The sequence below is a fragment of the Patiria miniata genome, unplaced genomic scaffold (assembly GCF_015706575.1).
Source record: "Patiria miniata isolate m_02_andy unplaced genomic scaffold, ASM1570657v1 HiC_scaffold_25, whole genome shotgun sequence".
NCBI classification, from domain to species: domain Eukaryota; kingdom Metazoa; phylum Echinodermata; class Asteroidea; order Valvatida; family Asterinidae; genus Patiria; species Patiria miniata.
Genome location: NW_024037064.1, coordinates 9019640 through 9047470, shown reverse-complemented (window position 1 = coordinate 9047470; position 27831 = coordinate 9019640). Strand labels below are relative to the sequence as shown.

Below are 27831 nucleotides of genomic sequence, written 5' to 3'. Positions count from 1 at the left end.
TTGGGGTCATTTACTTGAATTTTTTTGTTTTTGGTTTTTTGGGTTTTTTTGTGACGAATCGGATAGTCATGAAACGGAAAGATGCCTTTTGGGTTTTTTCCCTGAAAATATACAGTTATTCAACAATTTTAAAACTAGTTCTTTAAAATATAAGTACATGTAGTAGACATATGACAGATTACAACTATCATTAAAAATCACCACCATTCGGTTTTTGCATTGTTCTCCACTGCGGCCTGTGCCCATTTCCATCTCATTTTTTGCCAGAACGCCTCACATTTTGTGAGACGACTCCTAAAGGGATTTAGACATGCAGTCAAGCTTGCTTGTCATGGCCACACAGAGATCACAACTCCCTTGAAACCTTCCTTGCGGGAATTAACAGCAAATTTAACCTTGTCCCAGTCAATATGGCGGTCTGTTTGAGTCAAATCTCGAGTCTTGTTTTCAGTCATATGTGTCAAGTTCCAAGTTTCACAATCACAGGGTAAGGCTTTGTCTACTGACAAAGCCAGCAAGCCAGCATTGAGTTTGCTCTTTACAAGTCCAGGAACTGATTCCATTTGTCGGGACTGAGGACGCTAAACATTTTATGCTGTAAATCTCACTTTCAAAATTCTGATACAGCTGTAGTCTAAAAAAAAAAGCAGATGATCAATAACCAAACTAAAATTACCGGAAACAATCTGTGAAAATTGTTTTGGAGGGAAACTCAATACATGTACTTTTTTTAGGTGAACTAAGAAATTGTCTCGGGCAAGCAAGGCTGGATAGCTCAGTTTTTATACACCAGAACGGTAATCTGTAGGTCACAGGTTCAAACTGTGCTCCAGTCAATTTCTTTCTTCAAATATTAAAAACAAATTATCACAATACACATCGTCAGCTTCCCTTTGTGCTTTATATAAAATAAACAAATTGTCTAAAATATGTAAGAATTCATACATATTCTACATGTACAAGAATATATACAGTCTAAAAATGAATATTAGGTTTTGCCCTTCACCGACGTATACTGTATACTCAGTGTGTTACCTCCTGATTGAAGGTTTGAGGAAAAAAAACACTCGTGTGGGACTCGAACCCACGACCACCTGCTATCTAGTGCAGACGTCTTGCCACTCAACCACCGAGCTGCGGGATCGGTTGGCTGGTTCAAATCTGATGTCCGGTACATTTAGCAGCGGGTACCGGAATTATTGAAGGGCAAAACCTAATATTGGTTTACATCACCCCAACGCAAATTCCATGTTATGAATAGCTCAAGAATGAATTCCTTGACAGTTTAAACACAAAACCTCAGAAGACAAGCCTTTCTTTTTGTTTTTGCACATTGGTTTCCGCCACACTTATTGTTTTCAACACCCCCCCCCCCTTCTGTTAAGTTTGTTTGTTTCCAGAAAGGATCACTTGTCACTGTTGTAAGTTGTGTGTGAGTGTCCTTTCTGGTTTCCAAAAACAAGTCATTCCAGTGCATTAGATAGACACTATGTTTGCACTGCTGAGCATCCCAAAATCACTGTTCTATTTTTGTTGTAATACGAGAACAACTTTAATTTTTGTTCAAATTTCTTTCCTTTCTTTGTTTTTTCTTTTTCTCATTCGAGATATGTCACTGTTCATTTAATTAAAACCATACAGAAAAATGGAAATAAAACAACCTCACATATTTGACCCTCTAGTCACTGTAGCACCTGAAACCACCCCAGCACTCTGTGGTTGTATAGATTCTTCAGTGAATAAACACAATGTAATACAATGTCGTACAAGTGCGAATGGGTTAAAAGGAGAAATAGTGTGACTATTTTTCTCTGCCTTTTATTTTTCTATCTTTGTATTACAACAAATGTGGAAGTTTAGTTTGGGATGATCAAGTCAGTTATGTGTTGATAAGGTATTGGGGCTTTTTGTTCAGTTGGTACTGTATATGTGCTTGTAGATTGTCCTGCTTATAGAAGTTGTCCTACTTGTTAGCTTTTTCTTTCCAAACCAAAAAGTGAGGCTGAGGCTTTTAACTTTGGTCTGACACCCAGCCAAGGACTGTCTAAGAAGACTGGGCTATAGGCAGGGTGTGCAGTCTACCGGTAACACAGCCTCTTTGACCTTATTCAGATCACTGATTTCTTCTATATAAACACATGATAAACTGGATAGTTTCAGAAAGCCGCAGAAGAAAGCCATTTGAAGCCATACTGGAAAGACCGGCTGCTGGTCTTTAAAGGACAAGTTGCCTTACTTATAGGCAGTTGTAATTCACTTTTGTAACATTGAGTTCATCTGGTGTACCTTTTGTCCACCACTGACCACGGTTTTACAATATTTCAAACATCGTGGTATACTTTTTTGAATGCAGCAATTCACTTTTTGCATAGTTTGGAAATATAGTCACAACGGAAATTTGGCATTTTTAGAACATCATAAAAATAGTGTATGTGACCACAATGCGTGTCAAATCTTGATACAGCACAGGCTGTATACATGTATATACACTTGGATGTTCCTATACCAGCGGCCATTTTTCCAAGACCGGGTAAAATCTGGTCAAAATGCAAATTGAACTATGTGACTGATGTACATGTACCATATGGGCATCCGCTATCCAGTCTTTACATAGAGATCAGTGATTCAGATTGGTCCTCTATCAACACTCATATGGGAACATTGATCTGAGGCATTGGAATGGTTTCGTGCTGGCACCTGACCAATGCATTCTCTAGAATGATACATGAAGAACAGAGACATGTTACCAGACTACAGCCATAGCCTCAATTCTTGGCGATTTGGTTTGGTACCCTGACAAAATCCACGGCACCAAACTAATACATACACATAGCACAAAGCCTAGAACATTGGCAGGGTACCAGATCAGCCACAGCCTTAAGTTTGGCGTCCTGTCTATATCTAAGTCCATTTTGGAACACCATCCAGAGCACTGACAGGAACCAGACTGAATCCATACCCTTTTTAAAACGTACTCAGCGTAGTCTGGCACCCTATCAACATCCAACCCCATGTCATTTATGGTACCAGTAGTCATTTGTAGTCTAGTCGCTCATTGTGGTTGCTGTTGGTTGTTTAACCAAAAAAAAGCACTTGTGTTTTCCTCTTTTGTAGTCATCCCCCCTCTTGTAGTTCTCATTTTCTTTGTTTCTTTGGTTGTTTCTCTTTGCCCGCTGGGTTAGAGGTTAAAGGTCAGGGTCAGGTACCTTTTGCAATCTCCAAAACCTGGCAGCCTCAGCTGTGATCCTGATGAAGCTGTAGCTGCCTCTTCAATGTTACCAAACATCTATTGAGTGCACTTGTCAGGTGTGGCAAACGTGCGTTGGCCACCTTGATATTGTGCATGTTGTGGCCAGATAAATTTTGGCCGCCAATTCCATGTAGTTGTGGCTCCCGTAGTGACCAGATATCAAGCTTGAGCAGTTGAGAGATCCAAAGCTTGTCCGTACTCCACACAATATGGTAGCCACTTAACCACTGCATATGTTGGCCTCTACATAAGTTGGCCGCTGACCACTATAGCTTGTAGTGGGCACTGCATATTGTACCAAGTTTTTGGTGGCCGCTGAATGTGTTGGAGACTGCATTTCTGAGCAAGATGGCCATCAGTGATATTGTGGCCAGCAATTCATGCTGAACACTATGATGATCACTACTTAGTGGCCATTCACTGAATTGTGGCTGAATGATTGACCATGAGCCTTTCTCAATTGTGGCTACTTTTTACAATTTGAAAATAATAGCCTACTTGTGAATTTTCCTCTTTTTGTCCAATTTGTGGCCTGATAATGAAGCAGGTTTGATTGCACATATGAATGCAGTTTAGTCACGTCGAAGATGTTTCAATTGAGAGACACATGCTGTACATTTTATTAGCATTTTGCAGTTTTGTCAAATTAGTTTTTACCAAAGTAATCCTGATTGTACAATGTGCTGTTAGTTTTACTCAATGTAATTTCTTTTTGTTATTAGTAGTGTACTCTATTTATCCTCAACCTTTATTGTACATATACCAAGTTTCAAGAATTGGAAAAAAAAAAGATTATCTATTTTTAACAAATGTTCTTACAATTTTTAAGTCCCAAGGTTTTTCACCTTTTTTCCCCAATTAATTGGATGTGATTGAGACTAGAAAAGTTCAGAATGGACTCCAAATTCATCAAAACAGAATTGAGAATAACCTTAATGTAGTGATGGATTTCCATGGTAGGAAATTAATAGGTATGATCCCTCACTGGATTGTGATCATTTACCACATTAGATTTGTTTTTGAGTATAGAGTCTATCTTCAGGGACTTGGAATAAGCTTTTAAAAGAGACATCACTTCTGTTAAGTTTTCTTTTCAATTTCCAAAGCAGGATCAAGCCTACAGAACAAAAGCATTGCCCTTTAAGATGGCTGCTCATATAAGATCTATACCTGTATTTCTCAATTGCTTTCCTTTCAGTCACTGACTGCCCCCTTTTGTGTGTTTTTGCACACCATAGGTGGCAGAGCGTCCCCCTCAGAGGACTATGATGTTCCCCCTCTACGCCCTCACTTGGCCATGAACTCACAAGCCCCTTCAGCAACTCAGCAACCAAGAATGCCACGTACGTTTTTAGAAATACTTGGACCTGAACCCCTCGCCCTTTCTGGAACCTAAGAAATGAAGACCTCAGCAACGAAAAAAAAAACCTACAAATTATTATTATTATCAATCATTGCTGGCAATAAAACTAAGGATTCCTCAAAAGTGCCCTGCACTGTAGCTCGCATGCCTGAAGAAACCTGTAGAGAGAGGACAACGAGAAGTTAGGTGGGAGGAAAAGCCCAGAAGAATATTCTGAGGGAAACCCACGGAACCAGGTAGGGACCTAATCCTCATATTAGCCCAGGCGGGATTCGAATGCGGGTCACAGAGGCGGAAGGCGAGGAAAGGACCGCTACACCAACCTGATTACCCTAGACCTCTCTAAAGACCTTAATATGAAGACATTTACTGCCTTTTTGGAAGACAGCCTTTTTTTTCACCTCAGAAATAACGACCTCTTCTTAAACCTCAGATCTAACGACCTCTTCTTAAACCTCAGAAATAAAGACCTCTTCTGAAACTTCAGAAATAAAGACGACCTGAATCCTCACAAATGGAGACCTTGAATCCTCAGAATCGAGGATTTTTCCTGAAACCCCAGGAATGAAAATCTTGCATGAAATCTCAGAAATGAAAACCGTTAACTGAAACCTCGGTATAGCCAACCTTATCTTAATACCAATTTAATGAAGACATTTCTTAAACCTCAGAAATGCTAACATTTGTAATTTTCTGAAACGATATATATAAGGACCTCAAACCTAAATTCCCTCTTTGACACATCAGAAATGGAGACCTGAAACTCGGATATGAAGACCTTTTCTAAAACGTCAGCAATGAATACATGTGTACCTTTTCTGGAACCTTAGAAATTGGGTACTTTCTCTGAAACCTCACAAATAAAGAACCTCACATATAAAGACTTCTGAAACCGCAGAAATGAAGACCTTTTACAATAACCTGTACAGCTGCTATCATGTTAAAAAGTTTCTCTTTTTTGTTTTCAGTTCGAGAAACTCCAGAAGACTATGACATTCCACCTCTCCCGCCTGTCGGCGCCAGAGGCCCCCTACAGGTGAATATGTTTAATCGCATCCATGACTTGTGGGATATACTTTAAAACTTGTTGCCCTTCTTAGCAATCTGCATATGTGATGAGATCAAGCTAAATGAGTCGTTTGTCGGGAATTTTTGTTTGGAGATACAGGCCAAAATAGGGCCACTTCATCACATCACTTCATCACATCTCTTGGTGTTCCAACTTGAACTAAAGATGGTATCAGCAGTCATGCTGAGATTGTGCTCTTTTCAAATCTGTAATAAAAAAAATTGACCAGGGTCGACAGACGACTCATGTTGCTTGATTGCATCACATAGATACACCCATTTTGCAACAATAATCACTTTCATGGTAATATGTGTTGCTAGATGTGAGTGACTAATTTATTGGAATAAACGCATGAAGACTTGGAAGTGCCGAAGTTTGCGACTGAAGTGTGTGCTCAGCAACAGATGTTCTTTTTGCCCCATGAACAAGATGGTGCCTATTACCATGAAAGTGTTTCTTGGTTGTTTTTTTGCACGCTTTATTAAATGGGCATAAAACAGACATGGAATTAGCTAGTTTTATCCTATTACGCCAAAATTGGTAACCAGTGCAAATGAGCTCCCATACACCTCATAGACCCTATTGTGAGGACATTATTTGGTTTGCAGACTACATGTGCATGTATGTAGTCTCTGCAGATTGCACAGTCAATATTAAAACCTGCCATGTTAGACAGTTAATATAATATTAGTAAGTCAATACTATTATACTAAACAGTCAATATAAATCTTGCCATACTAGACACATGCAGGACTAAGCACACATTATTGTCCATTTTTGTTTCTACACCCTGTAGCAATCAAACCAGCCTCCACCCCTCCCAACCCAGCCCCGCCCAACTTCCAGCCCCTCCCCCATGGCAAGCAACCAACCCCCTCCCCTTGCCCAGCGACAAGTGCCCTCCCCGCCCACCAATGGACTCCTCCAGCCTACCAAAGCCACCAGTGTAGCAGTGGTTGATCCCAATAGCGTTCAGGGGAAGATGGAGATATTGGTCCGTGAGGGGTACCGCCGGGAAGAAATCAGCAAGGCGCTGGACATCACACAGAATGACCTGGCAATGACGAGGAAAATCCTAAAAGGGTTTTCCAACACCACTAGCTCTACATAAAGCCTCAGCATCTATACAAGTAAAACACAGTATGAAACAACTGCTGACGCAACCTATTCAGTCAGTCATTGAGGAGAACTTCTTAAAGCCCGAGTCCATCATTTGCAGCCATCCAAACAGTAACCGGCGTAATTATTGTTGAAAAACATACTGGTTGAAAGATAGTAAGGGGACTAAACTCCCTGTGAAATTATCCTTTCTGGCAAGCTCTCATTTTGAAAAAATCAACGAAAGAAGGCATTTCCAACAGTGCTTCTTAAGAGGCACCGTAGGAAAATTTAAATTAGTTGTTCGTTTTGTTATTGGCGCAGCGCGCACAAGCATTGGAACGACACACAGGCGTGCGCGGTTGCTATAATTCGTTGGATCAGTGCGCAACATCGCGTAAAGCTGAAATTCAAAACAATTCGAAACATGATTTAGCAACTTTTGATTTAAAATTGAGATCCTAGAATGCTGTTTTTCTCGGAATATGAAGCTGAAGCTGAGCTGAAACTTCATCAAGTAAGTTGTTCAGCACCCTTCATTAGATTTTGAACACTTTTGTTGCTTCAAACGAACAAAATGCACTTATTACAAATGATGGACTATAGCTTTAAGATACCAGAGTTGTAACCGAGTTAGTAACAAGTCTATCACAACTGAATATCAGGTCGATCACGTGAAGCATCATAGGTCAAATGAGACTTAAAGATTTTGCATGGTGGACATGATGAATGAATGGGAGGTTTGCAGTAGCACCATGTGAATGATATCTCTTTGCGAGTTGTGTGGTTCCGTAGGAAGAACCAGTTGGTTTAACTCGATGTTTCAAACAGTGTGCTCTGTTCGTCTCCAGATGACGAAAATAGCATACTGTTCGAAACGTCGAGTTAAACCAACTGTTTCTTCTCCGAACTGCACAACTCACGAAGAGATGTCATTCACGTGGTGTTACCACAGACCTCCCATTCATTTGTCATAGGTCAGTCATGAAAGTCAAAAGCAAAACACAAGACATATCATTAGTCAGTCACAAGTTTCTCACAAATCAATCATAGTTCAAGCACAAGTCATTCACAAGTCAAGCATAAATCAATAACAAGTTAATCACAAGTCAAGCATAAATCAATCACAAGTCATCACAAGTCAATCATAAATCAATCACAAGTCAAACACAAGCCAATCACAAATCAGTCATAGTTCAAACACAAGTCAATCACAAGTCAAGCATAAATCAATCACAAATCAATCTCAAGTCAAGCACAAGTCAATCACAAGTCATTCACAAATCAATCAAAAGTCAAGTTACACACCGGATAGCCGTGACAATAAATTGCAGCATTCTAGCGATCTGGTTCACTTCCTTCATCAACTAAATTTTAAACTCACTGAAATTCAGTCCATGTGGTTGTTTTGTTGTTATTTCACGGCTCAGTTTTGCTATTTAATATTTAAAGTGAATAACTCTTGCTAAAGTTGGGAAATATTCTCTTCAATGGTTTACTTCACGTGTCAGGAACAAGATGTTGGTGACTGCATCTGATAAAACCAAGGTTCATGCAGAATTTCTGCGCTATTTCTGTAAGCACAGAGAATGATCTATTTTAAAGAGCCGCGAATTGGGTCATTGTCTTTGGCCTGAAAAATATATTATTTGATGTTTTGTAGCAGAAAGTGGACCTGCTACCAATCATGAAACTAGAACTCGAAATTGAGCCCTAAGAAAAATTTAACATTTGATAAACCTCATGATACTCTGATTTCAAGATGAAATTTCACATTGGAATTCATACTATAAAGGTTAACGACTTTTGCTTTGTATTTTTGCTTTTCAAATCGTAGAGTTATATGCGTCAGGATTGCAGGGGAACTAATTTCGTGTTGCAGCCACGTGATCTAAGAGGCTGGCCCTCTAACTATGAATTTATTGGTACTTAAGGTCAAAGGTCATACTGATTTGCATACAGATTAAGATGACCATAAAGGTTGCGACCTGTAGCTGCCCTGATGTGGAGGGATTTTTTTTTTGTTTACTGTATTTTGTTTTTTATTATTTGCATCCGCAATCAAAACTGTAAATAATTGTGCCAAAAAGAAAACAACGGAGTAACGACGCGTATTTTTGTCAACTAGAGACCAACGTAGCTCAAATATAATTTCTTCTGTGTGGAAACGAAAAGTGGTATTTTACTTAAAGTGGGTCATTTAAAAACAAAAGAGATATGTAAATAGTTTCAATTTGGGCGACGCCCAAGCGCTTTGAGAATATTAAGCAACCACATGCAACAAACAAAAATAGTAAATAAATATATCTTTGTAAAGTATTTAAAGGTTGCAAATGATTTTGCTGTTTGCAATATGCTGCAGAGTACAAGAAACTTGTAGACTTGACAAGCACAAAGAGAATATGGTTTCATGGAGATGAAATCCTCCGCGTGGGCCCGCTAAGCAAGACTTGGGGATGTGTGGCCTCTGAAACTACATATTATTTATGTACATCATATTTACCAAACTTTTTTCTATATGATATATATTGCTGTTTTCTAAATTGAATATATGGGTACTATATTGTACATGTAACGATTGTAGCTACATTGTATTAGAAAATTTCTCTTTTTTGTCTATTCTTTGCGACTTTGCGTATTTGCAGAGAGCCATGATATTGTTTTTTTACCAAGCTTTGAAGTGGAGCTTAGTAGCTCATCAAAACTGACAGTGCTGTCTTGAAACAGTTTTGTGATGGATATCAAAATTGTATGTAATTACTTCAAATTGTTTACGTACTTGTCTGCCCAATACAATCTGTCCTAGGCCTTAAATTTAAAAGAACGTGATTTTTTTCTTAACAGTTCAATTCGTTTAGACTTGGCATGAAAAGCTACTTGTGTTCGAAACCCTAGATATTTTGGGGGGAGAAAACCCATGGAATCAGGTAGAGAATGAAAACCCAAATTTGGACTTGGTAATTCCTGAGCCTACGTTAGTTCACATTGGGTATAAATTTCACTTCTACCTTGCCGAGTTATAATCCAGTCTATAGACCTTATGCGTAGCAGCCATCTTAAAGGGCAATGTCTATGTTTTGCTGGGATATGCATGAGTGAACCCTTTGTGTATTCACTGTTACTGAATTAAACTAACAAAAGATGCCCTCTATGATGGCCGCTCCTGCTTTGCTTAAGGTCTATTACGAGTCCATCAAATGCCAATGCACAATTCCATCTCACAAGAGACAGTTGACGAACAGTAACAAAGGGGATGTCTTTATGACAAATTCATGTGAAAAGCTTTCAGGTGACGCGGGACTGGATAATTTATAGACATTTCCCGGCACGTAATCACTGTACCCACACGAGGCCCCTTCAATGGCGAAAGCACTGTGCAAAGCTACTTCCCAATGAAGGATTATCTGTACAATAGCCAGCACAATGATTTCGCCTGTGACTAAAGTTCACGTGGAGTTTGTGTCATTTCACCGTACGTTGTGATCTTCCTTCGAAACTTGAATGGTGCAAGATTGTTACAACTGATTATGTAATAACCAAGGGATAACGTATCACCAACCGGTAACGTGACAACAATTGACCGATACTGTATCACTAACCGATAGTGTAACTAAAAATGAATGATAGTGTAGTAAATGTTACTACACCGTCAGTCAATATTTGTTACATTATTAGTTAGGGCTGATAATGTAACAAAAATTGACTGATAGTTTAGTACATTCTACTACACTATCGGTATTTGTGTTGTTACATTATCGGTTAATTATACAGTATCGGTCAATTGTTGTTACATTATTGGTTGGTGATACGTTATCTGTTGGTTACTACATTATCAGTTGTAGCACAGATACCAGCATGCTATTTATTGTTATTTTTAATATGACAATTGCTTTGGTTAGTACTTAAATTTACAGTATTGTATGTTACATGAAAATAACTTGGTTAGATGACTGGGAATAGCCCTCTTATGCAAACATACATTCTGTGCCAGCCAAGTTGTTATTTCAGTCAAAATTGATCAAGTGACTTTTCAACAGTTAAGAGCTCCCAGCCTACATGAAGCAGGATTGACTGGCTGTGACTGTTTATGTAACTTGATACAGCTATGCTTTGATTGTAGGTGATTGATAAGACAGCTGTGCCCACAGTTTCGTGCTTTTGTGTATTGACTGAATTTGACTAGTCAGAGTGCTTGCTTGAAATTTGACCCGACTGTTTGTGACTAGCCTGTGTAAAAGGCATGGCAGTGGAAGTGGATGGAATTTTTGACTGTTTGTGACTATTTAAACAGTAGGAGACTTAATGACCCAAATGATTCTTGTCATATAATTATACAGGAAACACGTGTGTTAGCATGAGGTATGGTTTTTACTGTGGGCTGACGATGGCTAAGTGAACGCTCCTCAAATATGGTAAACCTTTGATCTGTGCCTTTTTTGTTTTGGCTTTACCGTAAACCACATTTTTTTTCGCCAAAAGTTGTTTTGCATTTTAGCAAAGCTTTCTCCCACTACCCAAATAGTAAAGGGGAATTAAGGCCGTTTACGAATTACATCAATTGGCCTTGTCAGTGTGATCGCATATTATCTAGTTTATTTAATAAGTTTTTGCTTGAAATAATTCCAAGTCTCATGAATTGGATTTTGCCAACCTAAATTGCTAACTTTCTCCACTCGATGAAATAATTCTTTCATTTTCTCTTTTTTTATACAAATGCTTTCAGTTTTTATACATAATGCTTTTACTGTTTGTAAAGTAGGTTAACGTAGATACCATAATTTGCAGCATAGGCCTCTTAAAGTTAGAACAGAAAACTATGAAATGATGTGTCGACAAAAGATGGCGCTGAGAGAATGTGGAGGACACCTCACTGGTAGCCATGTGCTGTTCCATGTGTATGTAATCTACATAATACCAGCGTGAATGAGGCAACATGGCGCACAGTGGTCCTTCAGTGGTCCTCTCAATTTGCACAATTGAGGGGGTACTTGTTCAACGAGTCCTTACTTTAATTGAAATTTGCATTTATATTCTGTTAGGTACATGCATTGTATATAAGTTAAAAGCAAAATGGGTCTTCTTCGAAATACACAGATGTCGGTGTTTTTTGGATGTATTGTAAATGTTTTTTTTATTTTGTTTACTGTAATTTGCTTTGTTAAAAATGACTTGCTCATAAGTACTATCTTTAAGTGTAAATACGCAGATTTGTTAGCGCTGGAAGTATTGGGTATAGTAACGTCTCTCAGACATTAAATCGAGAAACAAATTCCGTACAAAAGGCATCAAGCACCAGGCGTGTTCGTTGACGATTTGATTCGCAGAAATTCTGTAGCCAATTGCTTACTAAGAAAAGTTTACTTAGCAATGGTGAAATCGGACATCGTAGAATACCTCAGTTAGACACGGTTAAAGAGGTGGTACCACGCACGTGCACATGCGGTACACGCGCCGTCAGGCTACACCAACCAATCCGGTTCGTAAATGTGACGTCAATTTGACACAAAACACGCCCACTTCACACCGTGAACGTTGGAACCATTCGAACCAATGGGCGCTTGTAATCAGTGCGGCGTGAAACCATAGATATAGAATAAAAAGACAATTGGAAAACATGCATGATCTTCAATTTAAAATGTCATTGAAATGGTCAGGGAACTAGGTTTCAGATCTCCAGCAACAGGTCTTGAAAATCATGTAAAATTTCATGGAAATTCATCAAACGGTATTAAGCTAGCTACACAATGCCTTGTGTACCTAAATATAAACATAGGAAAAGAACACCGTTTTCTTGGAGACAGAATGTTAACATCATTAGATTTTGATATTGAAAGTGTTGACGCTGTCCGCGCTTCTTTTTGGGTTGAGAATAAAATTATATTAAGCATTTTCTCATATTTTTGTGTATATTGTGTCTTACTAAAGCAATGTCATTTATGTAAACTTAAAATTATGACAAACCCGTATCAAATTTACATTACTCTCTATCTGGTGAGTGTATTGTATGATTCTGATTATTTACATTTATTCTATCCAAATCAAGTGCTTACTATGATTAGAGAAATAAAAATTAACAAATGCCTTGACATGACTCGTCAAGTTTGTTTTTTGTTTAGCTGCGGAAAGCGGCTCAAGGAATTGTCGTGTCTCGCCGTTAGTTGGTCCGTTGGTTAGTAAGTAACAAACGTCATCAACAGCCTTGCATGGCTATAAATCAATATGTCCCTTCAGCGTGGGTATATATCAACTGCTCTCTCAGGCCCGGGCCTTTGTTCACTTTAATGAGTCTCCATTGACTGCCTGCCAATTTATGCCTGGACAATTTTAGTCCTGGAAAGGTGGGTCACTCTAGGGTCAAAAACCTGATGTGAATATGAAAACGCTATACTCCTTCCAGAAATTGCATGGCACAATCACCGTCCCACATACATGAACACGCATGCGTTAGCCCGCAGCATATAATTCCGACATCATTTCGAGCTTGTTTGCTAGAATAATGTTTGTGTCTTTTCTCATGCCGGTCAAAGAGTGCGTAGGCCGGCCTAGTTTCCTCTTTGTTACATCTTTGGATGCCTCTCTGACTCAATAAAGCCGGATGCGTAATATTTTTCCCCCTAATTAGGGGCAATATCATGAATAATTCAGTGTTTCCTTTTAATCAAACTGGGGGGGGGGGGGGGGGGGCGCAGCCACTGTATGGTTGAAACAAACTTGGTCACCCTTTGAAATAAAATCGCCTGTAATTCGACATCTTTTGATGTTATCAGGACGTCACAGGTGTTGATGTTCATACACATTTGAATTCCATGTTGTTTCGTTTGAAAGAAAAGCCGCGAATATTTATTGTCAGTCGGCAAAACCAAAGTGGTTATCAGCCCCATGTGCCTATACCCCAAAACAAAACAAACAATCCCACAAAGAATTTGTATTTTTTAACAGTAAAAAAAATGACGTTCCCTTCGCTATCACGGGTTGAATGTTTTAGAAAAGATGGGGTTTTTTTGGGCCATTCAAATTTTTACATGAAAAATTAATTTTGAAGAAGGCCAAAATTAAAACAAACAAAATATCAAACCTCAGAATTTTCAATGTATACGATTCCTTGGACTGCTACTTTTAGGAATCTAGAACTTCAGTTCAAATTTCCAAGGACCTCACAACTCCTCAACGCGTTAGAAAGGGAAAAAATCCATTTCGCGCAAAGCATTGCACGTGCTTACGCCTCCATTTTAAATTTCGCGCGCATGCGTACATCCCACGTCTTTGCCAGCCGCTGTATGTGTTTTGTTCGCGGGGTAGACGAAGTGTTTTAAATCCGAAAATTTCTCATTTTAAGCGATGCATCGTTTTCGAGATACCGGTTGGTTTCGTTTTGAATACTCCAAGGTCCCTTTTATCACTGATTTTTTTCATCTGTGGGCATTGGGTGATGTTTCCGGACCACTCGAAAATCTGGAACCACTCACACGTTAGGAATGATCACATCGATGGCGGATTCGTTTTGGATGTTCAGGAAAGATGTCCGTCGACTGCGCATTCTCCAAATCGAAATTTACGTTGAGTATAGATTACTTGGTTTGTATGTTAAAATTATGTCGTCTATAAGTGTGGAATATGGACGAGAATAAGGAAAGAATGCAGTATCCTGACGCAACATTGATTGTGCACAAAGTCTATGGAGAAACGAGTGCATTTTCAAACAAAATTGGAAAGGTTTCTCAGTCCCAGATTCATGTCTTTTTTTGTTTACATTTCTGCCATGAATTACCTTCATTGGGTTAATATATGATTTAAAAAAATGGCGTTAGGATGCAACATGCTTTCCAAAAATAATTTGTGAAAATTTTTTTTTAAAGAAATTATTGTGTCTTCAGTTCTATTTGCATTAGCGTGGATAACATCCAGAGGAAGACGTTTTACGCACAAATCCTTGTCCTGTCTCGTCAGGCACCACACATCGTCTTAGCTGGCCATGGTTCAGGTGCCGTCATGCATCCTTGAGGTAAGGTGAACCATTTTGTCCTTGTTCATTTATTTCTGCAGCACCACAAAATTAATCATAACCAAAATGTAACTGCAAAGATGAATTGTATAAAAGTTTTTGCACAGGCGTGTCAGCTAGATAAGTTTAAAAATTTGAATTTCCACTTCTCGCGTAATATGATGGGCAAAATCAACAATAAGTGATAATCTGATTTGAAATTGAATTTATTTTTTTAAAGCTTATGTACAAGTACCAGGGAGAAACCTTTTGGGAGACCATTCACTCGGAAACGGGATGGGCAAATAGTGGTCAAGAAACCTTTTTTGACATTCCCATTCCTGTAACAAACAAGCAATACAGTGTATGCAAAAAAAAATAAAGGTAAGGATGTACCACTCAGATTTAATTATAAACATGTGATTTAAAGATAAACACATGTCTTAATTAAAATCCGCAAATCTTTCTCCCAAATCAACTAACCATATTAACCCTTCTATACTCTGCTTTTCACAGCCCTTCAGGTTTTGCAGAACCACTTTTACCGGTAGACTTAACACCCACACTACAAATTCCTTTGAGGTAAACTTCTGTGGAGTATGGATAACACTTCAAATCCCTGTAACAGGCAGATTCGGTTACGCTTTACTGCTCTAAACAGTTCTGTTTGTTTTTTGGGTGGTTTTTTTTTGGTGCAGTGATGACTCGCTGACTATTTACTTTAATTAACACTTCATCTTTCTCCCCTTGAATCTGACCTACTGAGTTTAACGTTTTACATATTTCTCTCATATTGACTATAATCACTAGGGGTTAATGCACAGAATAACTATAAGAAATATAGTTTTAAGAAACAGTTTTAAGAAAGGGAAGAATATGATCTTGAAGGGTCTTTTTTCACCCTAACCACAAACCCTTTTCACCCTAACCACCTCCAACCCATCACAATCCAACTGCATGTTTTGTTCAAATCTGTTGGAGTTAGTACTCCACCAGCTACTGAATACGCTTTGCATGGTTCAGGCATACCACTATGTAATCAGAGTCCATCAGTCTGGGTGTTGACTTTACCATATGGCTTCCGATTTTGCAAGAGTGAGGGATGTTCCTAGTAAACGACCAAGGGGGTACATCAGGCCCATTAGTTGATCAGTGTTGGGGACGTCGGCTTGAACATGATGGTGATTGACCAATATTTGATTGACAGTATGTATAGTCAATGCAGGATATACATTCTAAAAAGGATTCCCAAAATATTTCCTCACTTTGATTATGACATTTAAGTTGTGTTTGTGTGCCTAACTCTGTATGCAGGACATTTGATTGTTGTTGGGCAGGACAGAAGCCTGGTTTGTCAGGAGTATACCAGTTGAGTATTCCAACATTTGTTTTCCATGTAATGTTCACTTGAAATGGATAAAAGGGAACGTGATATTTCTGTAGGTTTGAAACGGGATAATTTCTCCATCTTTTAAATCTGGGTCAGGAATATATGTCAGCGCACGTGGTGGACATGCTTTACTTGTGGTGGACATGCTTTACTTGTGGAGGAGGTTACAGGACTGTGGTGGACATGGCGGCTATTGCTGTTAATAATATGCTCGTCTTGTGTGTGTCTCCATCTTCATTTTCCCTGCCTGTGGTTGCGTCTCACCTGTCTTGGTTGAATGAAAAAAACATAGTTTTGACGCTTTTCTAACACTATTTATTGTATTCTCTTAGTTTCTTTTTCCTTTCTGCAGGGAGGTCTTAAAATGATCTAGGATGGATGTAAAGTATATAGGATTCAACTCCATGAGGTACATATTTAGTATGGCTAATATTCCATGGTCAATGGTTCCTTGAGTCTGAATGTGTAGTGTGCAGTTTATTTTTCGAGGTAAATTTTGGTACCCCTGATATGAAATTGATATTTCAATTTTCTTGGCTTTTTGTGTCCAGTCTCTGAATGCAGCCCTTGTTCGTCCTGTCTTTCTGTCTCTTTTGTCTTTGTTGAATATTTAAAAAAGAAAAAGAAAAAAGGCTATTTCAATCAACACTAATTTTTTTGGTCTTCCCAGTTTTCTCTTTCATTTTATGTGCATGCAGGTCTGAAGATGATGGACATAGACGTAAAGTATAGCACAGAATATTACTGAATGGTTCCTTCACTTTGAAAACGGCTGTTTAATTTTATTTGTAGAAGTAAAATTTTGGGGATGTGCCTTGCCAGATGTGAGTACATCATCCTTGGTACTGATGGTCTGATGATTTCGAGATCATGGATTTGATGGTGTCTCTGATTGTTCCGCTGGGACTCGGAGATATGATTGTTGTGCATCCCGAGAGAAACCTCTGATGTTTGCATGTGAGTCTTAATTCTTGGTGGATAAATGGAAGGCAAGTTTGATTTTTTTTTCAAGATTTTTAATTGGGATAATCCTCAAGCTTCAATTAGAGATTTGTCTTCTTTCCTGATTTGTTTTTACTCCAGAACAACAAATTGTTTCTCTTCCCAGATTTGTTTTAAGCATCCAGGTCTGAAGACGATGGGCGCAGACAAAGTTCAGCATCCCTGTCCTACAGGTAATGATGAATAAATGTGGCTCTTTTCAATATCTTTGTTTTGATATGGTTCCTTGACATTCTAATGGATGTGCTTGATTTTATTACAAATATAACAAAAGTGGGAAGTGAAATACTTCTCAGGCTTACTGAGTACTGCATATATTGAAACATTTTGGACATCTGATGGCATGATTATAAGTTGACCTGGAATTGAATTTTTTGGTCCTATACACAGGAGATTTGATTGCCCTTTGCCTTAAGAGAGAAGCCTGCAGTTTATCGTGCTATAAGTTGAGTATGCTCTCATTTTGAAATTGGATAAATTCTCAATCTTCGGTTGGAGATTTAATTGCCCGTCTTTCAGACAGCTTCGGTTCCAGATTTGTCCCTCTTTCAGATCTGGACCCAGGAAAATTGTTGACAGTTTGATGGAAGTGTTGTTGTGTAGGCCTAGGTGTTGCTTAACTACTGGGCCCTTTGTTTTCACCCTGTGCTAATTCCATCTCTTTTTCTTTGTTGGTTGAATGTTCAAAATGTATCTATAGTTTTGACTCTATACTAACACTGACATGTGGCTTTTAACTTGGTAGGACTGAACCTGGCATCATCCGTAGAACCTCTTTCTGGTAGACGTTCTGTTGCTTCTCTTAGCCTTTTCTACAGAAACTATCACATATGGCATGTGCTCAGAATTAAGGTCTGTCACTTGTTGTCCCTTCTGTTCGCACCTTCACTCGCAGCACACCCTTTGCAGTCTCCTCTCATCCCTTCACTGTATCTGTTCCAAAGGCCAGTACAGTGAGATATTCTTCTATCTTTTTTCCTCCCACCTCACCCCTGTTTTCTTCCAAATACTATCCCTCCTCAAAAGAAATGGGAATAGATATATCCTCTCTGTGTAACCCTTTCTTCTATACTTTTCTTTGTAGCCAACACCTTGAGTGGCCCTCTGGCCTTGTAATGGGCGATTTTCAAATGTTTTTTGGTCTTTCCAGGTTGCTGTTTTTTTGTCTGCATGCAGGTCTGAAGATGATGAGCGCCACAGGTAATGATGATGAATGTGGCTCTTTAAAATGGTCTATTTTTCAATGGGTGTGGTTGATTTGATTTTAAGCATTTGGGGTCAAGGGCGGATCCAGAACACAATTTTTTGGGGGGCCAAAAAAAATTTTTGGTCCCTCAAAAAAGTGGGTCAAAAAAATTACGGCGTGGGGTTCGGGGCCCGCTTATTAAGGGCCCCGAAAAATTTTTGGATTCTAGATGCTCTGTGGTGCGATCTGAGGCAATTTCTGACCACTTTAACCAATGTTTTTTTGAGGAAAAGATGGTGGTGTACTCATTGCCTGCCTTTATTGCGATGTCACATTAAAAAAAAAAAATTGATTTCGTTTTTGGGGGGGCCATGGCCCCCTTTGCCCCCCCCCCCCTGGATCCGCCCTTGTTTGGGGTAAACCTGTATCGTTTGAGAGCCTTAGCAGGTGGGGAGTGCAGTACGTTTGGTACCACATAAATATTTGGACATTTCATGGCATGATGATTTTGACATGGAATTTAATGTGTTTGTTTGTCTCATAGTTGCACCTACACAGGAGATAGATTGCTGTGCCTTATGAGAGAAGCTTGCAGTTCGTCTGATGTTATATAAGTTGAGTATTCTCTCATTTTGAAATTTGATAAATTCTTCAGCTTCGGTTGGAGATTTGTCCATCTTTCAGATGTGGGTCGACACAGGAAAATCTTTGTCAGTGTGGTGGACAGACGTGTTGTGTAAGTGATGCAAATATGTTTCCTGTCTCTGCTGTGGGCCATTTTTTTTCTCCCTGTGTTTCCATCTATGTTCAATGTTCATAGTTACGACTCTAAACTACACTAACACTATTGTTTTGTCTTCCAACCTTTCTCAATTCTGTTCTGCATGCAGGTCTGAAGATGATGGGTGTTTACTATAAGGTACAGCATTCCTATCCCTGAATAAATGTGAATCTTTTCAATATTTTTGTTATGATATGGTTCCCTTAATTTTTAATGGGTGTGGGTTGATTTTATTCGTAAGGAGGATTTGGGGTAAACCTGTGCCGTTTGAGTTAACAAAAGTAGGAAGTGCAGTACTTTTGGTACCACCTAAATATTTTGAACAGTTGATGGCATGATTATTTTGACTTGGAATTGAATGTGTTTGTTTGTCCGGATATCTGCACCTGTACAGGAGACTTGATGGTTCAGTGTGCCGCAACCCCCAAGACAGAAGCCTGCAGTTTGCCGTGTTATAAGATGAGTGTTCTCTAAGTATGAAATTGGATAAATATATTTGAACCCAGCAAAATCTTTGTCAGTGTGGTGGATGGAGGGTGTGATATGAGTGTTGTGTGCCCTTTTGTTTCCTCCCTTTGTTTCCATCTTGATTGTCTTGGTCGAACGTAAAAAAATGTATAGGTTTGAGTTTGACTCTATACTTTTGTTGTCTAACCAGATTTCTCAATTTATTGTCTGCATGCAGGTGTGAAGTCGATAGGTGTTGACATAAAGTACAACGTTCCTGTCCCACAGGTATGATGGCTCTCATTTTCAATATCTCTGTTTCAATACATTTATTGTGGTTCCTTGACTTTTCAATGGTTGTGGTTGATTTTATGATAAGTATAATTTGGTCATAAACCTGTACCGTTTGTCAGTGCCTTAATTAGCAAGTGGCAAGTACAATGTAACAGTACTTTTGGTACTATTGATCAGCATTTAGTGACATTTGACGTGGAATTGAATGTGTTTGTTTGCCCCATACCTGCACTTATACATGAGATTTGATTTCTCCATGCTGCACCACAAGACAGAAGCCTGCACTTTTGTCATGTTATAAGTTGAGTATTCTCTAGGTTTGAAATTGGACAAATAAATTAGGACCCAGGAAAATCGTGTTGTGTCGTGCAGGTCTTGTAAAATGTATCGCTGTCTGCTGTGGGGCCCTTTGTTTTCTCCCTGTGTTTCTGTATCTTTTCTTTGTTGGTTGAATGTTAAAAAATGTAGGCCTATCAGTTTTGACACAGACACTTACTACTTTTTTTGTCTTCCCAGATTCTCAATTGTTTGATGCAAGCAGGTCTGAGGATGACGGGTTATGACATAAAGTACAGCCTTCCTGTCCCTCGGGTAATGTTGAATGTGGCTTTTTCAATATCTTTGTTTTGATATTAAATTCTTTTCAGTCACACCAAAGTGACGTATTGTGTGCACAAAGTCCATAGACAATACTTTGTGGTGCATCCGACAATTTGAATAGGGCTGGTGATTTTTATTGTAGAAAATATAATTTTGGGACGGGGTAATCCTTTGCCATAATGAGCTTCACAAGAAAGAAGTAACATAATTTATTTTATACTGACTATTGGACATTTTAACCCAAATAATTTTGACAAAAAAACCTGATGGTCTTTGTTTGTCTTCCACTATATGCCTGTACAGAAGTTTTGATTGCAGTGCTGCAGGAACCTGCAGTTTGTCATGATATAAGTTGAGTATTCCTCACTTTCTCCTTACTTCATTGCAGCCCTTGCTAGCACTCACCTCCATCATTCGAACACTAGCACTCACCTGCATCACTCAAACACTAGCACTCACCTGCATCGTTCAAACACTATAGCACTCACCTGCATCATTCAAATACTAGCACTGACCTGCATTCAAATACTAGCATTCACCTGCATCATTCAAACACTAGCATCATTCAAACACTAGCACTATTCAAACACTAGCACTCACCTGCATCAAACACTAGCACTCACCTGCATCATTCAAACAATAGTACTCACCGCCATCATTCAAACACTAGCACTAACCTGCATCATTCAAACACTAGCACTCACCTGCATCATTCAAACACTAGCACTCACCTGCATCATTCAAACACTAGCACTCACCTGCATCATTCAAACACTAGCACTCACCTGCATCATTCAAACACTAGCACTCACCTGCATCATTCAAACATTAGCACTCACCTGCATCATTCAAACACTAGCACTCACCTGCATCGTTCAAACACTAGCACTCACCTGCATCATTCAAACATTAGCACTCACCTGCATCATTCAAACATTAGCATTCACCTGCATCGTTCAAACACTAGCACTCACCTGCATTGTTCAAACATTAGCACTCACCTGCATCGTTCAAACATTAGCACTCACCTGCATCGTTCAAACACTGGCACTCACCTGCATCGTTCAAACACTAGCACTCACCTGCATCGATCATTCAAACATTAGCACTCACCTGCATCATTCAAACACTAGCACTCACCTGCATCATTCAAACACTAGCACTCACCTGCATCATTCAAACACTAGCACTCACCTGCATCATTCAAACACTAGCACTCACCTGCATCGTTCAAACACTAGCACTCACCTGCATCGTTCAAACACTGGCACTCACCTGCATCGTTCAAACACTAGCACTCACCTGCATCGATCATTCAAACACTAGCACTGATCACCTGCATCATTCAAACACTAGCGCTCACCTGCATCATTCAAACACTAGCACTCACCTGCATCAATCTAACATCAGCACTAACCTGCATCATTCAAACATAATTAGCACTCACATGCATCGTTCAAACACTAGCACTCACCTGCATCATTCAAACACTAGCACTCACCTGCATCATTCAAACACTAGCACTCACCTGCATCATTCAAACACTAGCACTCACCTGCATCATTCAAACATTAGCACTCACCTGCATCATTCAAACATTAGCACTCACCTGCATCATTCAAACATTAGCACTCACCTGCATCATTCAAACACTAGCACTCACCTGCTCGTTAAAACATTAGCTAGCACTCACCTGCATCATTCAAACACTAGCACTCACCTTCATTATTTAAACACTAGCACTCACCTGCATCATTCAAACATTAGCACTCACCTGCATCATTCAAACACATCATTCAAACACTAGCAATCACCTGCATCATTCAAACACTAGCACTCACCTGCATCATTCAAACACTAGCACTCACCTGCATCATTCAAACTGAAGTAAAAGCGAAGAGTAGGGCACACTTCACCATATTTCTCTTATTTCACAATTCATCTCACCAAATCACTCTGAAATAAATTGTAGGAATTATAAGCCCATCACTTTTCCTTCATTTCACTCTACGTTCACCGTGACTCCTCAAATTGATCACTTCTCAGCTCACGGTTCATTTTAACTTCTTTTACTCCAACATATTTTACTTGATTGTTTGTATACAGTACTGCATGATTTAACTTTATTTATTTCCCTTTTTTTTTGTATTTGCAATCATGTCAGCTTCCCTGGTGCTGAGGTCCTCCTTTATAGCAGAAGTCGCAAGACTACTTGCTTCCTTTCCCCGGACAGATGAACCTACTGAGGCCACGAGAGCATTTGTCTTCACATGATCATGGTACAAAGTTAATTTAATTTGTTCAAAGAAAACATAAATTGACCCTCCCTCGATCTCTGGCTGGCAATTTCAACAAGGCCAACCCAGCAGTCAAAATCAATCAAGTGACTGTTTTATCAGTTGAATATACTCCCTGCCCTCATAGAGCAAAATTGACTGGCTGTAACTGTTAACCTGATGATACATAGCTATGCTTTGACTGCCAAGGGTATTTGCTGACCAGTCACCTAATTTTGACTATTGATGGAATTTGACTACCCCAGAGCCTATACAAAATAATATATGATCTGTTAGTGGCTAGCCTGTGCACTGTGCAAAAGGCATGGAAGGTTAACAGAATTGAGTTTGTGACTGTGACTGGTCATATTACAATTATATATATATTTAACATGTAATTTATACATGAACATAATTGTGAACTAATTTTAGTTTTATAATTTCCTCTGTTTTTGTTTTGAAGCCCTTCTGCATTCACTTGGCTTCCCTGGTGTTGAAGAAGTCCTCCGAGGCAGATATACCTCAAGAATACTGAGCTACAGCCTCCTCTATGGACAACTAAACCTACTGGGGCCACTAGTACTATGCATACAATCTGAATACTATAAATGATGTCAGTGAAATTGGTAACATATGCATTGTCCGAATACATAAACAGTCTTAATTACTTAACAAACTAGATGTATGTTTTTTTAGAAATATTTGTGACAGTTTTTATAGTATTTATACTTTTTTTACAATGAATGATATTTTTCAGCATTGCATTGGTATCCTTTACATTGACTGGATTGGAACCCAAAATGCCTGCGCTGCAATAAGTGAATGCAGAGTTTTGGAAAACATCAAACTTTACTAATACATGGTATTCACTCTTTTTGCTTCGCCAAGCAGTTAATTTTTGCAAGTCGTTGAAGTCTGCTATGTCTCACCAATTGTCAAGGCCACAAAAACTGGAATACCGTACACAGTGAGTTTCACTTAAACAGGTAATTTTTTATGCATGTACAATAGTTACTTTTTCATTGCCGATTTATCCATGCAGTTAGTTATTGTTTCATTTCAAGGAGATTTTTGTGGAGGGATGTAAAATAGTGAGACACATTTAGTTTTGAATACTGAAGTCCTAATTTGGGGGGATATAATGTATATTAATGTTTTTTTTATTTTGTACCCATTTATATTTAGCTCAGTCTAAGCCACCATGTTCAAGAGCAATATACATGTAGGCCTACACTTAACATTATGATTATAAATTGATAATATCACTTGTTCTTTTGTGCAGTTAGGCCTACATGGAATAATAAAGTACATGATTGCACAATTTACAATTGAGGTTTAAGTTAATGTTTCAACTCCAATTTTTCCTCCTTATTTATATTAGAATTGAACATACATGTATTTTTATTTTGAGGACGGGGGGGGGGGGGGGGGGGGTTTCAGGACTATTTGTATAGGCTTAGGCCTACATGTATTCCCCACAATTCAACTGTTTTCCCAACTTATGAACTGCTGAACAAAACTTGCATTTCTAGGCTAAGAACTATTAAAAATTATTACTACTTGAAGCTTTAAATTACAATTAATGGAAAAAGGACAATGCATTAACCTACATGTAGGCTACATTGAATACTCCAATTGGAAACTTAAAAGCAGAGATGAAATACACACATGTACATTAAATGTGCTTTCAGAAAGCTGAAATTTAACCTCATTAAGTTATTTATTTATTGGTAGAGATGAAATACACACGTATACATTAAATATGATTTCAGAAAGCTTAAATTTACTAACCTCATTAATTTATTTATGACGGGCAGAATGAACCCTCAAAAAATATTGCCTTCTCCACATTTTATCCTATATTCTGATTAACATGTTTATTTAAAATCAATAACTTTGTACCGGTAATTTTGTTTTACATTATTTGACAGGTATTCATTGGTAACCCTGTACAACAGATGCCCGGCCCTTTCTATGCAGAAATCCACCGAAGGTGCACCAGTATGTGATGATGTCATAATTCTGTGAAAAGTCTTTCCGACATTGGATTTATCTATATGAAGATGATGCTTAAAATTCCAGGATCAAGAAAAAAGAAATGCTTAGTTTTTCAACCTGTGTACAATGTAAATGTTATAGGTATGAATATCCCTAATTTTAACATATTTCTTAGTTAATATTTTGATGTAACCTAGATGCTATCCATCAATAAAAGAAATGAATTAAACTAATAAAGGCAGATTTGCCAGGCTGCAAAATATCAGGAATATATACAAATATTAGAATGAAAAAAAAGTTATGAACTAAAAGCTTGTACATTATGATGGGGGGGGGGGTATACGTTGAATTTAAATTAAGCATGTATAACTTGTGCATACGTGTAATTTCAATGGATGCTGGGGGGGGGATACGTTGAATTTAAATTAAGCATGTATAACTTGTGCATACGTGTAATTTCAATGGATGCTGGGGGGGGATACGTTGAATTTAAATTAAGCATGTATAACTTGTGCATACGTGTAATTTCAATGGATGCTGGGGGGGATACGTTGAATTTAAATTAAGCATGTATAACTTGTGCATACGTGTAATTTCAATGGATGCTGGGGGGGGGATACGTTGAATTTAAATTAAGCATGTATAACTTGTGCATACGTGTAATTTCAATGGATGCTGGGGGGGGGGATACGTTGAATTTAAGTTAAGCATGTATAACTTGTGCATACGTGTAATTTCAATGGATGCTGGGGGGAGGGGGGTATACGTTGAATTTAAATTAAGCATGTATAACTTGTGCATACGTGTAATTTCAATGGATGCTGGGGGGGGGATACGTTGAATTTAAATTAAGCATGTATAACTTGTGCATACGTGTAATTTCAATGGATGCTGGGGGGGGGGATACGTTGAATTTAAGTTAAGCATGTATAACTTGTGCATACGTGTAATTTCAATGGATGCTGGGGGGTATACGTTGAATTTAAATTAAGCATGTATAACTTGTGCATACGTGTAATTTCAATGGATGCTGGGGGGGGGATACGTTGAATTTAAATTAAGCATGTATAACTTGTGCATACGTGTAATTTCAATGGATGCTGGGGGGTATATGTTGAATTTAAATTAAGCATGTATAACTTGTGCATATGTGTAATTTCAATGGATGCTGGGGGGGGGGGTATACGTTGAATTTAAATTAAGCATGTATAACTTGTGCATATGTGTAATTTCAATGGATGCTGGGGGGGGGTATATGTTGAATTTAAATTAAGCATGTATAACTTGTGCATATGTGTAATTTCAATGGATGCTGGGGGGGGGGTATACGTTGAATTTAAATTAAGCATGTATAACTTGTGCATACGTCTAATTTCAATGGACGCTGGGGGTATACGTTGAATTTAAATTAAGCATGTATAACTTGTGCATACGTGTAATTTCAATGGATGCTGGGGGGGGTATACGTTGAATTTAAATTAAGCATGTATAACTTGTGCATATGTGTAATTTCAGTGGATGCTGGGGGGTATACTTTGAATTTAAATTAAGCATGTATAACTTGTGCATACGTGTAATTTCAATGGATGCTGGGGGGGATACGTTGAATTTAAATTAAGCATGTATAACTTGTGCATACGTGTAATTTCAATGGATGCTGGGGGGGGGGGGTATATACGATGAATTTAAATTAAGCATGTATAACTTGTGCATACGTGTAATTTCAATGGATGCTGGGGGGTATACGTTGAATTTAAATTAAGCATGTACAACTTGTACATACGTGTAATTTCAATGGATGCTGGGGGGTATATGTTGAATTTAAATTAAGCATGTATAACTTGTGCATACGTGTAATTTCAATGGATGCTGGGGGGGGGGTATACGTTGAATTTAAATTAAGCATGTATAACTTGTGCATACGTGTAATTTCAATGGATGCTGGGGGGGGGGATACGTTGAATTTGAATTAAGCATGTATAACTTGTGCATACGTGTAATTTCAATGAATGCTGGGGGGGTATACGTTGAATTTAAATTAAGCATGTATTACTTGTGCATACGTGTAATTTCAATGGATGCTGGGGGGGGTTTACGTTGAATTTAAATTAAGCATGTATAACTTGTGCATACGTGTAATTTCAATGGATGCTGGGGGGGGTATACGTTGAATTTAAATTAAGCATGTATAACTTGTGCATGCGTGTAATTTCAATGGATGTTGGGGGGGGGGGATACGTTGAATTTAAATTAAGCATGTATAACTTGTGCATACGTGTAATTTCAATGAATGCTGGGGGGGATACGTTGAATTTAAATTAAGCATGTATAACTTGTGCATACGTGTAATTTCAATGGATGCTGGGGGGGGGGGTATACGTTGAATTTAAATTAAGCATGTATAACTTGTGCATATGTGTAATTTCAATGGATGCTGGGGGGGTATATGTTGAATTTAAATTAAGCATGTATAACTTGTGCATATGTGTAATTTCAATGGATGCTGGGGGGGGGGTATACGTTGAATTTAAATTAAGCATGTATAACTTGTGCATATGTGTAATTTCAATGGATGCTGGGGGGGGGTATATGTTGAATTTAAATTAAGCATGTATAACTTGTGCATATGTGTAATTTCAATGGATGCTGGGGGGGGGGTATACGTTGAATTTAAATTAAGCATGTATAACTTGTGCATACGTCTAATTTCAATGGACGCTGGGGGTATACGTTGAATTTAAATTAAGCATGTATAACTTGTGCATACGTGTAATTTCAATGGATGCTGGGGGGGGTATACGTTGAATTTAAATTAAGCATGTATAACTTGTGCATATGTGTAATTTCAGTGGATGCTGGGGGGTATACTTTGAATTTAAATTAAGCATGTATAACTTGTGCATACGTGTAATTTCAATGGATGCTGGGGGGGATACGTTGAATTTAAATTAAGCATGTATAACTTGTGCATACGTGTAATTTCAATGGATGCTGGGGGGGGGGGTATATACGATGAATTTAAATTAAGCATGTATAACTTGTGCATACGTGTAATTTCAATGGATGCTGGGGGGTATACGTTGAATTTAAATTAAG

General features: G+C 38.4%; 1 protein-coding gene and 3 long non-coding RNA genes across 9 annotated transcripts in view; 3 read left to right on the top strand and 1 right to left on the bottom strand.

Annotated features, from left to right (window-relative positions):
- Positions 1-6881, top strand: part of LOC119733212 (E3 ubiquitin-protein ligase CBL-B-like) — a 33225-nt gene extending 26344 nt beyond the window's left edge. For both annotated transcript variants that reach the window (XM_038206801.1, XM_038206799.1), the window contains exons 9-11: positions 4489-4593; positions 5582-5649; positions 6479-6881. In XM_038206801.1, coding sequence (XP_038062729.1) covers positions 4489-4593; positions 5582-5649; positions 6479-6793 — 488 coding nt within the window. In that variant the 3' untranslated portion in view covers positions 6794-6881. The remainder of the gene's footprint in view (positions 1-4488; positions 4594-5581; positions 5650-6478) is intronic.
- An 11898-nt stretch (positions 6882-18779) lies between these two features.
- Positions 18780-19585, top strand: LOC119733435. The gene is made up of 3 exons (XR_005271828.1): positions 18780-18953; positions 19230-19258; positions 19515-19585. It is a non-coding gene; the product is annotated as an uncharacterized LOC119733435 (long non-coding RNA).
- Positions 19586-19784: 199 nt separating this feature from the next.
- On the top strand, positions 19785-22732 carry LOC119732898. Its single transcript, XR_005271632.1, has 4 exons — positions 19785-19855; positions 20378-20452; positions 20765-20812; positions 22626-22732. It is a non-coding gene; the product is annotated as an uncharacterized LOC119732898 (long non-coding RNA).
- Positions 21816-22381, bottom strand: LOC119732896. Of its 5 annotated transcripts, none has more exons than XR_005271629.1 (4): positions 22276-22362; positions 22155-22235; positions 21909-22124; positions 21816-21851 (listed from the first exon to the last, which is right to left on the bottom strand). It is a non-coding gene; the product is annotated as an uncharacterized LOC119732896 (long non-coding RNA). The 5 variants fall into 5 exon arrangements; XR_005271627.1 differs by having other exon boundaries at positions 21817-21851; positions 22303-22381; XR_005271628.1 differs by having other exon boundaries at positions 21817-21851; positions 21909-22097; positions 22303-22381.
- Positions 22733-27831: the final 5099 nt, after the last annotated feature.